This window comes from Scyliorhinus torazame, chromosome 8 (assembly GCF_047496885.1).
Source record: "Scyliorhinus torazame isolate Kashiwa2021f chromosome 8, sScyTor2.1, whole genome shotgun sequence".
Lineage (NCBI taxonomy): Eukaryota > Metazoa > Chordata > Chondrichthyes > Carcharhiniformes > Scyliorhinidae > Scyliorhinus > Scyliorhinus torazame.
Genome location: NC_092714.1, coordinates 265,623,214 through 265,635,349, shown reverse-complemented (window position 1 = coordinate 265,635,349; position 12,136 = coordinate 265,623,214). Strand labels below are relative to the sequence as shown.

At 45.2% G+C, this 12,136-nt stretch overlaps 1 protein-coding gene across 1 annotated transcript in view; it reads left to right on the top strand.

Moving 5' to 3' along the window:
• sdc4 (syndecan 4) overlaps window positions 1–11,841 on the top strand; it is a 31,319-nt gene extending 19,478 nt beyond the window's left edge. The window contains exons 2-5 of the mRNA XM_072515279.1: window positions 1,397–1,529; window positions 5,352–5,380; window positions 6,415–6,595; window positions 7,998–11,841. Of these exons, the coding sequence (XP_072371380.1) occupies window positions 1,397–1,529; window positions 5,352–5,380; window positions 6,415–6,595; window positions 7,998–8,149 (495 nt within the window). The 3' untranslated portion in view covers window positions 8,150–11,841. The remainder of the gene's footprint in view (window positions 1–1,396; window positions 1,530–5,351; window positions 5,381–6,414; window positions 6,596–7,997) is intronic.
• Window positions 11,842–12,136: the final 295 nt, after the last annotated feature.

The following is a 12,136-nucleotide window of genomic DNA, read 5'->3' as shown; positions in this document are numbered from 1 at the left end:
TTATTGTTGAGCTATGTGCTGTCACTAGCTGATGGAATGTTACATGTGTTTCTGTCCGACTGCTGGCTGAAACTCTGTACCGCATCTATTTTAAATCTGCCATCTCCTCCTACACCATATCTTTCCATTTCTAGAGTGTAGCCACTGCTCTCGTTGTGGCCCAAGCCTCGCGCTCTTGTTCCATTCTCTGCCTTGCCCCCTGTCCAGTGGTTATCACCGCAGCTGCTTGGTTAATATATAGGCTGGTACCTAGACCCCAGCTTGATTTCTGCCGGTTGTCTAAATATACATCAGGGGTCTCTCTTTGTTATTGATTAGCTGACCTCCCTTTCCTGCTAACCTGAGGTCAACTGTGGCAGTGTTTCATCCTTCTGGGTGTGAGATTGTGATTCTACTGCTGATCAATTGCAGATCTTTTGAACTGTGTGTACGGTGTTGCCAAGCTTGCGAGTAGTGGGGGAAATGGGGATCTGGACACTGCCCCCAACTCCACATTGCCATGGCTTCACTTTGTACAGGAGCCGATCAGCATCTCCCATTGTGGTTTTTAAAAAAATATATAAATTTAGAATACCCAATTCATTTTTCCCAATTCAGGGGCAATTTAGCGTGGCCAATCCACCTATCCTGCACATCTTTGGGTTGTGGGGGGGCGAAACCCACGCAAGCACGGGGAGAATGTGCAAACTCCACACGGACAGCGACCCAGCGTTGGGATCGAACCTGGGACCTCGGCGCCGTGAGGCAGCAGTGCTAACCCACTGCGCCACCGTGCTGCCCCTCGTCTCCCATTGTGAACCAGCTTCTGACTCGCATTAAACGTTACTCGTATTGAGCCAATGGTGCAATGTTAAGGGGCACTGTGGGATTATAAATATTCAGGTCAAATGCATGAAATCCCTTTTTTTTTTCTCCTTTCCCTGGTTCCGGCCCTTTTCCCCCACCAATGTAATTGCTTCAAAATACAATAATGGCAAGCGAATGGAAAGATTCGGAAGATTACTTGTGGCAGAGCAGAAAGACAATGAATGCATCTGTCTCTGCCCTCTTTCCCCTTGTGGTGCACCAGGGTCCAGAGTATATATTTATAACTTCTTTCCTGTTTACTGCCCAATTGGAATGTTTCCGCTTTAACAGTAAGAATGTAGCACTTGTCTCCGTTTAACATGTGATTTGGAGCTTGTGCTAGACTGACCTTCTTGAGGGGGGGGGGGGGGGGGGGGGGGGGCAGGGGCGAGAGAGATAAAGTCTCTCATTCCCATTCTTCATCCATGGAAAAATGAATTGAAATGTGTGGAACTAAACGCCATGTTAAGCTGTACAAGGTCTGATTCCTGAATTGCATACTCTGTACTGATGAGTGTCCTGTCTCTCTCTCTCTCTCAACCTGATATAGCATAGAGAGTTGCTCTCTGAAAAGCCCCACTTCAATGATCTGGAGGGTTCGGGGTTCCATGGACTAAATAAACTTCACCCTGACAAGCAAGACGATGGCTCTGGTTTCGCCTCTGGAGATGACACTGATATGGGTAACTATCTTGTTTCTTGTCTGGTTCTACTAATCCGGGTTAATCGATGTGGACTGGGACTTGACACAGAACTAACCTTCCAAGAGAGCCTCAAATGTTTATTCTGATTTCCAGCACCTGCAGTATTTTGCTTCTAAATTTCCACCGGATTTAGCTTGACTCAAAGCTTAATTGTTGGGAACTAAGAGCAATGTGTTAACAAACTCCCAAGAGCTTCTCGTTGCCTCTTGTGTGCAGCTGTTGGTTAGTGTATAGGATTGTATTCGGTCCAAGACTATATATCTGGGATGGCACAGTGGTTAGCACTGCTGCCTCACAGCACAAGGCACCCGGGCTCAATTCTGGTCTTGGGATGACTTTCTGTGTGGAGTTTGCACCTTCTCCCCGTGTCTGCGTGGGTTTCCTCCCACAGTCCAAAGATGTGCATGTTAGATGGATAGAAACAAAGGAAAAGGTGCAGGATAGGCCATTCGAGCCTGCACCACCATTCAATATGATCATGGCTGATCGTGCAAATTCAGTGTCCCACCCCCATAGGAAATAGCCATGAAAAATTGCCCCTTAGTGTCTAGGGACGGTCAGGTTAGGTTATGGGGTCACGGGGTTGGGGCTGTGAAGAAGAGTAGTGTGCCCATTCAAATGGTCGGTGCAGACTCTGCACTGTAGGGATTCTCGATGAACTGACTCAAAACACCCAGCCATCCCTAAAATCACACCTCTAATATCAGTTTAAGGACACACTAGGCCCAATGCCCATATCTATCTGTAAAATGTAATGTAAGGTTCTTTCTGAAGCTGTGTGACGGTAAAGTCTCCCACTATGAGTTAAAAAGGGGAAGTTGTTTGTTAAAAAAGCAAATGGAATTTTGATATTTTCCCAACAATCCATTTTGCATAATCCAATCAATCTCTCACTCCCTCCCACATGAAACTCAATCCCTTTTTTATATGCAAATGGCACTGCAATTTGAAATGATGGCGCTGTAATTTGAAATACAAGGGTCTCTCACAATCTAACTGCTACTTGCAAAGCACAGTCCATTGCATACAAACATTTAATCCCATTCTACAATTAATCTGTTAATCCACTATTGTGGTTTTTATGCAGCTTGGTTTACAGTATGTTCTGTAATCATTTTTGTTTCTGTTCATAACCCAATCTCGCGAAACGTTGCAATGTAAATCCTCTTCGCCTTGAAGACTGGGCGAGCACTGGTCACCACAAACTGGGACCAGATGGAAACGGCACTAGAGGGGGCCTTCCAGGGGATCGGAGGGGCCAGATGCATGCTCTTTGGCAGGGTGGTACCCTGGCCCTGGGTTCTAGCCTGGCACTGCCAAGGTGCCCAGATGACACTGCCATAATGCGATTTTGGGGGGGAGGGGGCGAGGTTGCGTTGGGGGCCTTGACAATCGGGACGCCATTTTTAAATGGCTTCCCGGTCTTACACTGAGGAGTTCCAGCGAGCAGAGTTCCTCGGTGTAGAAATGAGCAGTCTCGGATGCGCCTTCCCCACTGAAGCCCTTTAGAGTGGGATTGTATAGCCATGTGTTTCTTGGCGCTGCAAGTGCTGGGAAGCGTGCGGCTAAATGCGCTCGCCGTGGGTCTTTGTCCCCATTTAGTTAAATCATGCCCAATATCTCCTTTTTATTCAAACTATTTTGCAAATCCACTCGGCCCTTTTCCAGAAGTTGTTGGACAAATCTATCTCAATGAGCAGCCGATTAATTTTAACGAGGCCTGTAATATATCTTCCCCCATCCTGGGATTTAGCATATTGCTGGATGTAGATCCTGCTTTTGCTTAAACTATCTGGGAGGCCAGACAGCTCTCTGGTTGACCATTCATGGGATTGAAGCGTCAGTGGCAAAACCCGTGTATCCCTCATTTCCCTTGAGTATGATGTTGATTCCCTTGAGTATGATGTTGATAGGGCATCACGGTGGTGCAGTGGTTAGCACTGCTACCTCACGCCGCCGAGGTCCCAGGTTCGATCCCGGCTCTGGGTCACTGTCCATGTGGAGTTTGCACATTCTCGCCGTGTTTGCGTGGGTTTCGCCCCCACAACCCAAAAGATGTGCAGGGTAGGTGGATTGGCCACACTAAATTGCCCCTCAATTGGAAAAAATTAATTGGGTACTCTAAATGTTTTTTTAAAGTAATGATTTTGATCAGCTGCCTTGAATATCATGCTTGCAAAGTGACTTCTGATTCTGCCCCATTTGTAGTGGGATTGGAGCCTGACACCAGGCAGTTTCGGCGGTCTGGCCTTCACATGCAACCCACATGCAACTGACTAAAGGAGCTGATTTCTGATAAATGCCATCAGGTCCGAGGGCCATTTCCAATTGCCTCTGAGTGGGTGATGCTCTCGTTACTTTTTCAAAACCATCACATACTTAAGGTTTTTGGAAAAGTATTTTTTTTTCCTGTTTGTTAACTTAATGTAACATCCATTGAATAACATAGTTCCCATAGATAAACACCAGTAAATACTTTTGAGAAGAGTTAGAATAAGAGGGGCAGTGGAGTGTTGGGGGGGGGGTGTATTTTTGACCTACAGTTTAAAAATACAGACATTCAAAGTTTGCAAGATTTTTGTGCCTCAGTTTCCCCTGTTATCATCTTATTTATTAATTTATTTTTAAAAATAAAATTTAGAATACCCAATTTAAGGGGCAATTTAGCATGGCCAGTCCATCTTTGGGGTTGTGGGGGTGAGACCCACGCAGGCACGGGGAGAATGTGGTGGAGCTGCCTTGTGTTGTACCGAACAGCTGCTGTGAGGGAAGTGGTTTCGCTCAGGGCTTGTAATGCTCATCAAACCGAGACTACAACTTCCTGTGTTACTGTAAAACTTGCATAACAGCAGGGGTTTTACTCCTTTCAAACCCCACACTTCCCACCTTCCCCATTACAACCGCAATCTCTCACAAGTGGAAATTCCAACTTGAGTGGAAGAAACCTAAAAGGCTCATTTGAGATTAACGTCATAAAAGCTCGAGTTTAACTCTGTTCATGCTTTGGGGGTGGGGGGGGGGGGGGGGGGGGGGGTGGTTGTCAGTGTTCAGTAAGGTTTTTAACCACATGCTTGACTATCCAAACACTGCTCCATTATTCATGAACACCATCCAATAACATAATCACCAAACACGCTGCTCAGTTTGTGAAATGATTCTGTCACCTGCATCTACTCCTGCGTTCTGTCCTTAAATCTTTAAAAGACACAGGAAGGAAGGAAAACCTTGCAGGTCTTGTGATGCCCTCCAAGCACTTTGGTTACACCGTGTTATTTAGTGGCTGTAACGTGATGCAGAAACCTAGTAACCTTTTGCACAGCCAAGATCCCGCAAACCGCATACGTCAATGATCAGATCCATTCTTCTTTTTTTTGTGGTGATGGTTAAAGTATATATTTTGGCCAGGACGCACCTCTGTTTTGAATAGTGTGATGGGACATTTCACCTTCACCTAAAGAAGGCCGACTGACCGTCTGGCATCCATTGAAAGACAGCACTCCCTCAGAACTGCACTGGGCAGTGACTGACTGACCCACCTAAATTTGTGCTCCTGTCTGGAAAGGAATTTGGGGCCAATAAGCTATCTTTTGAGACATGCGGTACCAATGCACATGGACTGACACGAGATGCGCAAAGAGCTGGCAAGGTACAAACCCAGTGGGTGGGTGCAATGGCATCCCACCGCACTACCATTTCACCCTATAAAGCAGCGCGATTATTACACGCAATATCATTCAGATGTACAATTTTGATTATATAATCCTCATCTTGATGGTTAACCTGTTAATTCTTTACTTGCAGATGGGAAAGAGAAACCAATTGATGATGAGGTGAGATATGCTCCATTCTTTACTAACCCGTCAACGGGGCTGTTTGATTTTCCGTGATTGTTGCGCAGGTCGAAAGCCCACGTGGAAAGCCAGAATAAGGAGTAGACTAACCAATGATATGGGAGGGCAGTTGGTTTTACAAAGAGCTGCTGAGTTTCACGGGATTTCTCGCTGACTTCAGAGCTTTGGTTTTGTACAAGTTCCCCCAACCGTAGAATGTGACCACATGAGGGCAATTCTGATCATCTGTGCCAGTCCCCACTGCTATGGACCTGCTCCTGTAGTGTCCGCTCAATGCAATGTTTGTGTGGTGCCACCAATAAAGAACAACCTGTCGGGGGATCGGTCGGGGTTGTTGCAATATTTTGCAGTCTATGACTAGTCGGTGCTCCTGGGTATGTTGCTGAATCAGACAGTACAGGTGGCAACAATTGGACTTGGCGCCAGAAAGGGGCAAAAGGAGGTGGCAGCACGGTAGCATGGTGGATAGCACAATTGCTTCACAGCTCCAGGGTCCCAGGTTCGATTCCCGGCTTGGGTCACTGTCTGTGCGGAGTCTGCACTTTCTCCCCGTGTCTGCGTGGGTTTCCTCCGGGGCTCCGGTTTCCTCCCACAGTCCAAAGATGTGCGGGTTAGGTGGATTGGCCATGATAAATTGTCCTTGGTGTCCAAAATTGCCCTTAGTGTTGGGTGGGGTTGTTGGGTTGTGGGGATAGGGTGGAGGTGTTGACCTTGGGTAGGGTGCTCTTTCCAAGAGCCGGTGCAGACTCGATGGGCCAAATGGCCTCCTTCTGCACTGTAAATTCTATGATAATCTATGAAATATTACCAATGCTCCCAGTGCCTACTGCCCCTCCTGCAGTGCGTGCTGGAGAGGTAGCTGTACTGAATCACCCAGGAGGTGACATTCATCACAACACCAGTAGCACCTTTTGGCTTTCTTGCTCATTGGTTTTTTTTTAAAAGAAGAGAATTCTGGGACATGATAGGGGAGAAGAAGACTGGAGTGTAATAGAATGGTCATTTTTCCTCAGGATGACCTGGATAACCGAATTGATGAAAGTGATGTGGCTGACGACGTGGAGGGCCACATTGAGGACAATGAAGTGCAGCGGGTGAAAAATGCCCCAGCAGAGGAAGACATCGACAACCGGGTTGCCTTGGCGAGCACAAACAACAACGGCAGTGTCTTTGAGAGCACAGAGATGCTAGCAGGTACCTGTCCGACACCACCTCCTAAACATCACGTCATCCATACGGGAATGATCTGTTCCGAGTACTTTTGTCCTCTCCTCTTGCATAGAATTAACATCTGCCCAACTTATCTGTGCTGGAATTTTGTTTTGACTCCCACCACCCCTCTTCTCCTCATCCTCATGTTAATCCAGATTCCCCATTACATGCGTCTCTACTATTCCGCTTCCTCAGGCTGTTCAATATGTCCAAACTGGGTAAAGAAGTTCCCCCTGAATTCCATTGACTGGCTATGTAAAGATGACAAATTTCCTTCCCTAAATTGAAGAACCATAGAAGCACCTCAGTGCAGAAGGAGGCCATTCGGCCCATCGAGTCTGCACCGACCCTCTGAAAGAGCACCCTATCCCTGCGATCCCACCTAACCCACACATCCCGGGACGTCTAAGGTTAACTTTTATCATGGCCAATCCACCTAACCTGCACATCTTTGGACTGTGGGAGGAAACCGGAGCACCCGGAGGAAACCCACGCAGGGAGAATGTCCGTGTGGAGTTTGCACAGTCGCCCGAGGCCGGAATGGAACCGGGGTCCTTGGCGCTGTGAGGCAGCAGTGCCAGCCACCGTGTTGCCCCTAATGGCATTATTGTACCAGATTGCGACTGCTTTCAAACAAAGAACAAAGAAAAGTACAGCACAGGAGCAGGCCCTTCGGCCCTCCAAGCCCGTGCCGACCATGCTGCCCGACTAAACTACAATCTTCTACACTCCCTGGGTCCGTATCCCTCTATTCCCATCCTTCCATGGTCATCATCAATGAGACTAGCTTTTCAATTCCCAATTTGTATTTATTCTGCCGTGGTGGGATTTGAACCCCCCCCCCCCCCCCCAGCGCTAGAGCATTAGCCTGGGGTTCTGGAAATCTCGTCCAGTGACGTTGCCACGCGCTCACCATTTTATTTTCCCCACCGTATCCAAGGGAGGCTTGAGGAAATGCTTCACTGCCTGGCATGTTGTCTTTTGGCAAACACGTGAGGGGGTTAAAAACCAGCTGCCCTCTCTGGTGGCTGAGGAAGATCCCTCTACACCACTCTGAAGAGGGGAGTGATGTGTTTAGAGGCCTGCGGCACAGGAAAGGCTCTTCAGCCCATCACATCTGCCTTGGTCAAAAAGAAACGCCTAACCACGCTAGTCCCATTTCCCAGCACTTGGCCGATAACCTCGCCTGCCTTGGACATCTAAATACTTCACAAATGTTATGCTCTTCCTGGCCAACCAATATCTAAAACCAAATTATGATTTTAAAAGCTATTGGAAACTTTGTGTGCAAGTAGACTGTCACAACTCTGTTATAACAGCAACTACCCTTCAATGTCACAATGTAAAGCTACGCTGACTGATTTATCTTTTTCTACATTTTCAGCGATGATTGCTGGTGGCAGTATTGGCCTTCTATTCGCCATCCTTCTCATCCTGCTGCTCGTTTACCGCATGAGAAAGAAGGACGAAGGCAGCTACGACCTGAGCAAAAAACCCATCTACAAAAAGGCACCGACCACCGAGTTCTATGCATAAGCTTCATGGGTGCCCGAGCTCCTGAACAACAGACTTTATATTCTTTCCGAGAGCTTCCGCCTTAACAAGACACGGACTGAAGTGGAGCCAAATTCTGCAACTAGTTTTTAAAAACAACCTCTGCGATTTTGTTTTGTTTTTTTAAGATATAACAATTACATCTGTGTGCATTATATTTTTTCAAAAACACATCCAAATCCACAAAGTATTGTCTAACCCAGATTAAAGAAATTAAAGCATTTTCGAATGGAATGTAACTGGATTAAAAAAAAAAAAAAAGAAGCTATCGCCCGCGACGAGCATTTCCACCCAAGATTTGTTGACGAAAGGTTTCACATTTCCAATCCCTGAAACTACGTTTTCTTTTCAATACTGCCGCCCCCGGCAGGCAGCAAAATCCACGGATTTTCGCAGAAATCCATGAATAAACAGTAATTGGCAACTTGATCAATGATCTTTTTAAGAAGCGCAGGTGCATTTCTACATTTTCTTGAAATCTGACTTCTCACCAGATCAACTCCTTTCTCCCTCCCTCCCACCATGCAGAAAACTATTAATTGCTTGCATTGCCTAGCTTCACGACCCCAAAACAAACAAATTGGAATTTTTATAAATGGGTTCGAGACATACATAATCGTAGATTGTTACCTTTTTGTAGAATTTTTATTACAAATGCTAATAACATAAAATTATGTTCCACATTCTGCAAGAACTGGTTCTAACTAAACAATTTCATGCTTTTTTAAAAAAAAACAATAATAATTTATCTATCTAAGAATATTTTAATTGCCGCCTCTTTTATTTCAAGGTGTGATTTTCATTTTTTAAAAGTGTACGTTTCAAGATGAATGGCATTTAATTCTAGCATGATGTACCTTTCTGCCATGTTTGTTATGTGAACAATATGATTGGGTTTCATACTGGAATAGTCATCACAGGATAATGTGGGGTCAGTCACTCAAAGTGATGTCGAGTAAAATATTTCCAGTGTTTTTTTTTCAAATTTAACCCTGTTTTCCAGAAATGTCCTTTTTACATCCTGGAGATGTACAGATACCATGTGCTGGCTCTCCAATATAACTTTGACATAGGCCCATATTGTTGCTAGGAGATGGTGGACATTCTGTGCAAGAAACGTACAAAAAGTCAAACATTTGAGAGTTTTAAGTTCCCATCTTCTCAGGTACTTAACGGTTGTTTATTATCCCCTCATTTCTTGTGTCTACACTAATTTCACCCAAAGTCATCTTAATATCCAACTGTTTCCCACTGTATAAACTGATTGTGTGGAGGCCTTGGCCTTTGCTGTGATGTAAATGAACCTATGGATATGTTCCTCTGTCAGTGTTCTTGAGAATAAGATCCTTTGACAATTAGAATGATTCTTTGAAAGTGTTTTTTTTTAAGAACAAACATCAAATGCCAAAGTTTTTCAATACAGCTCCCTTGACTTTCCATTAGGAGAATGTTGACAGAAACTGAACTTCAGACTAAACAAAACCTCTCAATGCCTTAATACGGGCACATTTTTTTAAATGTGTGTGTACAAAAAATGATGGGAGAACAATTTATGGATTAAATTATTGTTTTATAAATAAGGAATCTTTTGTCTTGCCTATGTGCATCTGCAGATCCCTGTGCAAAAAGGGTTCTGATGGGGTTTTTTTCCCCTGCTCATTTTCATGCCATTGATTTTTTAAAAATATTGAAACACTAAGAAATTTTCCTTTAGCTTTTCGGGGGAACTTTCAGTTGGTATGTACTTGAGAGATGCAGTGTGTTAATGGTACCAGCCCTGTCTGACGGGCCAAATTGATCATGCAGCAGTAAAAGCTATTTTAAAAGTTTCTCCTGAAACAATTTGCAGAGGAGCTTCAAGGACCAGGCTAAGGAGAGGCATTCTAGGGAGGAAAATTGAGCCTAGATGGTTGAAGATGTGGTTTAAAACACTCATGGGAATTCGGTCAAACTTTTTGAAACCAAGTGCAAACATTTTTGGGCAATTCTCCGCCAATTAGTTCTATTCACTTGCTGTGCAATCAAGTGCTTAAGGTGTCCTTTTAATCCTGTGGGGATAGGACTCCTTATAATAGATTTAATGGTCAAAAAATATTCCGCAGAATTGCAATTGATAAATATGACAATGGGGATGTTTTTTTTTCTTTCACACAGATGTGTTCAATCCAGTCAAAACCTGCAGGATTCTGCATGGTGGGGGGTGGTCGGAGGAGATGATGGATGGCTTTCAAGCCATTGGCCTTTCTCAAAATCTCCATGGGCCTGTTGCCCTGCGAGGACCCATGGCATTATTCTGGATTACGGATTACTATTTTGATGGCTCAAGTCAGTTGAGCTGATATTTGAATAGCACATGGCCAAAACCCAACATCCAGCCATTATTCCCGCCTGTCCAGCTATTCAGTAAATGGGATTGAAATCTCTTCTTTTTTTTTTTAAATAGGAGTTTATCTTTTTGCAAAAGTGCTCACTTACTGGCTGCAGTAATTGAAATGCACACCCAGGTACAGAACTCTAGAAAAGTAACGTATAGTGTTTTATGGTTCTGCAATAAAACTATATATTTTGGATTAATATTGGTGTAAATACTAATGGCAACATTCTTAATGGTCGCTTGATGTGGGGGTGGGATTGGATTTTAGGAGTATACCAACTCCTTAAACACCCAACTTCCACTCCCTCGTGCACCCAATTGGTGACCCGAGTTGCATACCACCCTTGGTGCTAAACACGAAGTGTCATAAAATATAACCGGAGTGAGATTCCAGCATTGTTTTTTTTCTTCTCCAAGCTGGCCCTTCAAAGCGAAGCTTCTTTCCTGAGCCCACACACAACTTCAAATAACCTACAGGGTGAAAAGTCTTCTTGGGTAAGGGAGGGAGCTTCCTACATTTAGCAGTACATCACTCATAACCCACTCGCTCACTGAGGTTCGTGAGCTGGGACTGCTTTTTGAACAGCAATGTTCTGCCTGTTGCTTCTCTGTTGTGCAGCGCTTGCAAGCATATCTTGTGTTACCCAAGCAGAGCAGGGTGAAGGAGGGGCAAGAGAGGGATTGATTCCTCCCTTAATATTTATGGGGTTGTTTGTGGGGTGCAGGGGAGGGGTGGGTGGCTGAGTGGGCACCATTTCTTGCCACCTGACCTATTGCCAGTAGCTGGAGGTGCTTGGAAAGTCTAACCAATGAGCGAGTTTGGCACTGGTTGGTTGCAACATCTGTTCCAATTTTAGAGTGTTGTACGTTTTGTACATGCAGAATCCACACTGGTCTAGTAAGTTTTTGTCGTGATCCACATGGCAATTTCCAGTGCTGTCAAGATATCTGTGGGTGCAATTTTAACCTCCCTCTCACCGCATGAGGTAGCACGCCAGTTTCGCATCCCTCCCACCCAATATTGCTCTCTGTCCATTTCAATGGGATGTAAAACTGGCAGTTGTGTAAAGGCTCCTGATCCGGTCAGTATTCTGATGGGTAGGGTGGGTTAAAATTACTTCCCCTGTGTCCTAAACTGTCTTAGTGCCAGTGGAAAAACTGTAACTTGTCTTCCTGTTAACTAATTAATTTGTCCATGGAGAAAAATAATTTGCTATTTTCAGATCTGTACATATTCATATGTTTTAATTCTGTTACTGGATGTATTATGTATAAATAAAACATTATCTTTACACAAGAAGATGTCATTTTTTATCTTGCGTTTAGTTGAGAAGAGTTATATTGAAGCTTTAATGATCTCTGGATGTGACCGAGCATATACAGCCAGCTCTGCTGAGAGTGCTGCCCTCCCCTCGGCGCTGAGAGTGCTGCCCTCCCCTCGGCGCTGAGAGTGCTGCCCTCCCCTCGGCGCTGAGAGTGCTGCCCTCCCCTCGGCGCTGAGAGTGCTGCCCTCCCCTCGGCGCTGAGAGTGCTGCCCTCCCCTCGGCGCTGAGAGTGCTGCCCTCCCCTCGGCGCTGACAGTGCTGCCCTCCCCT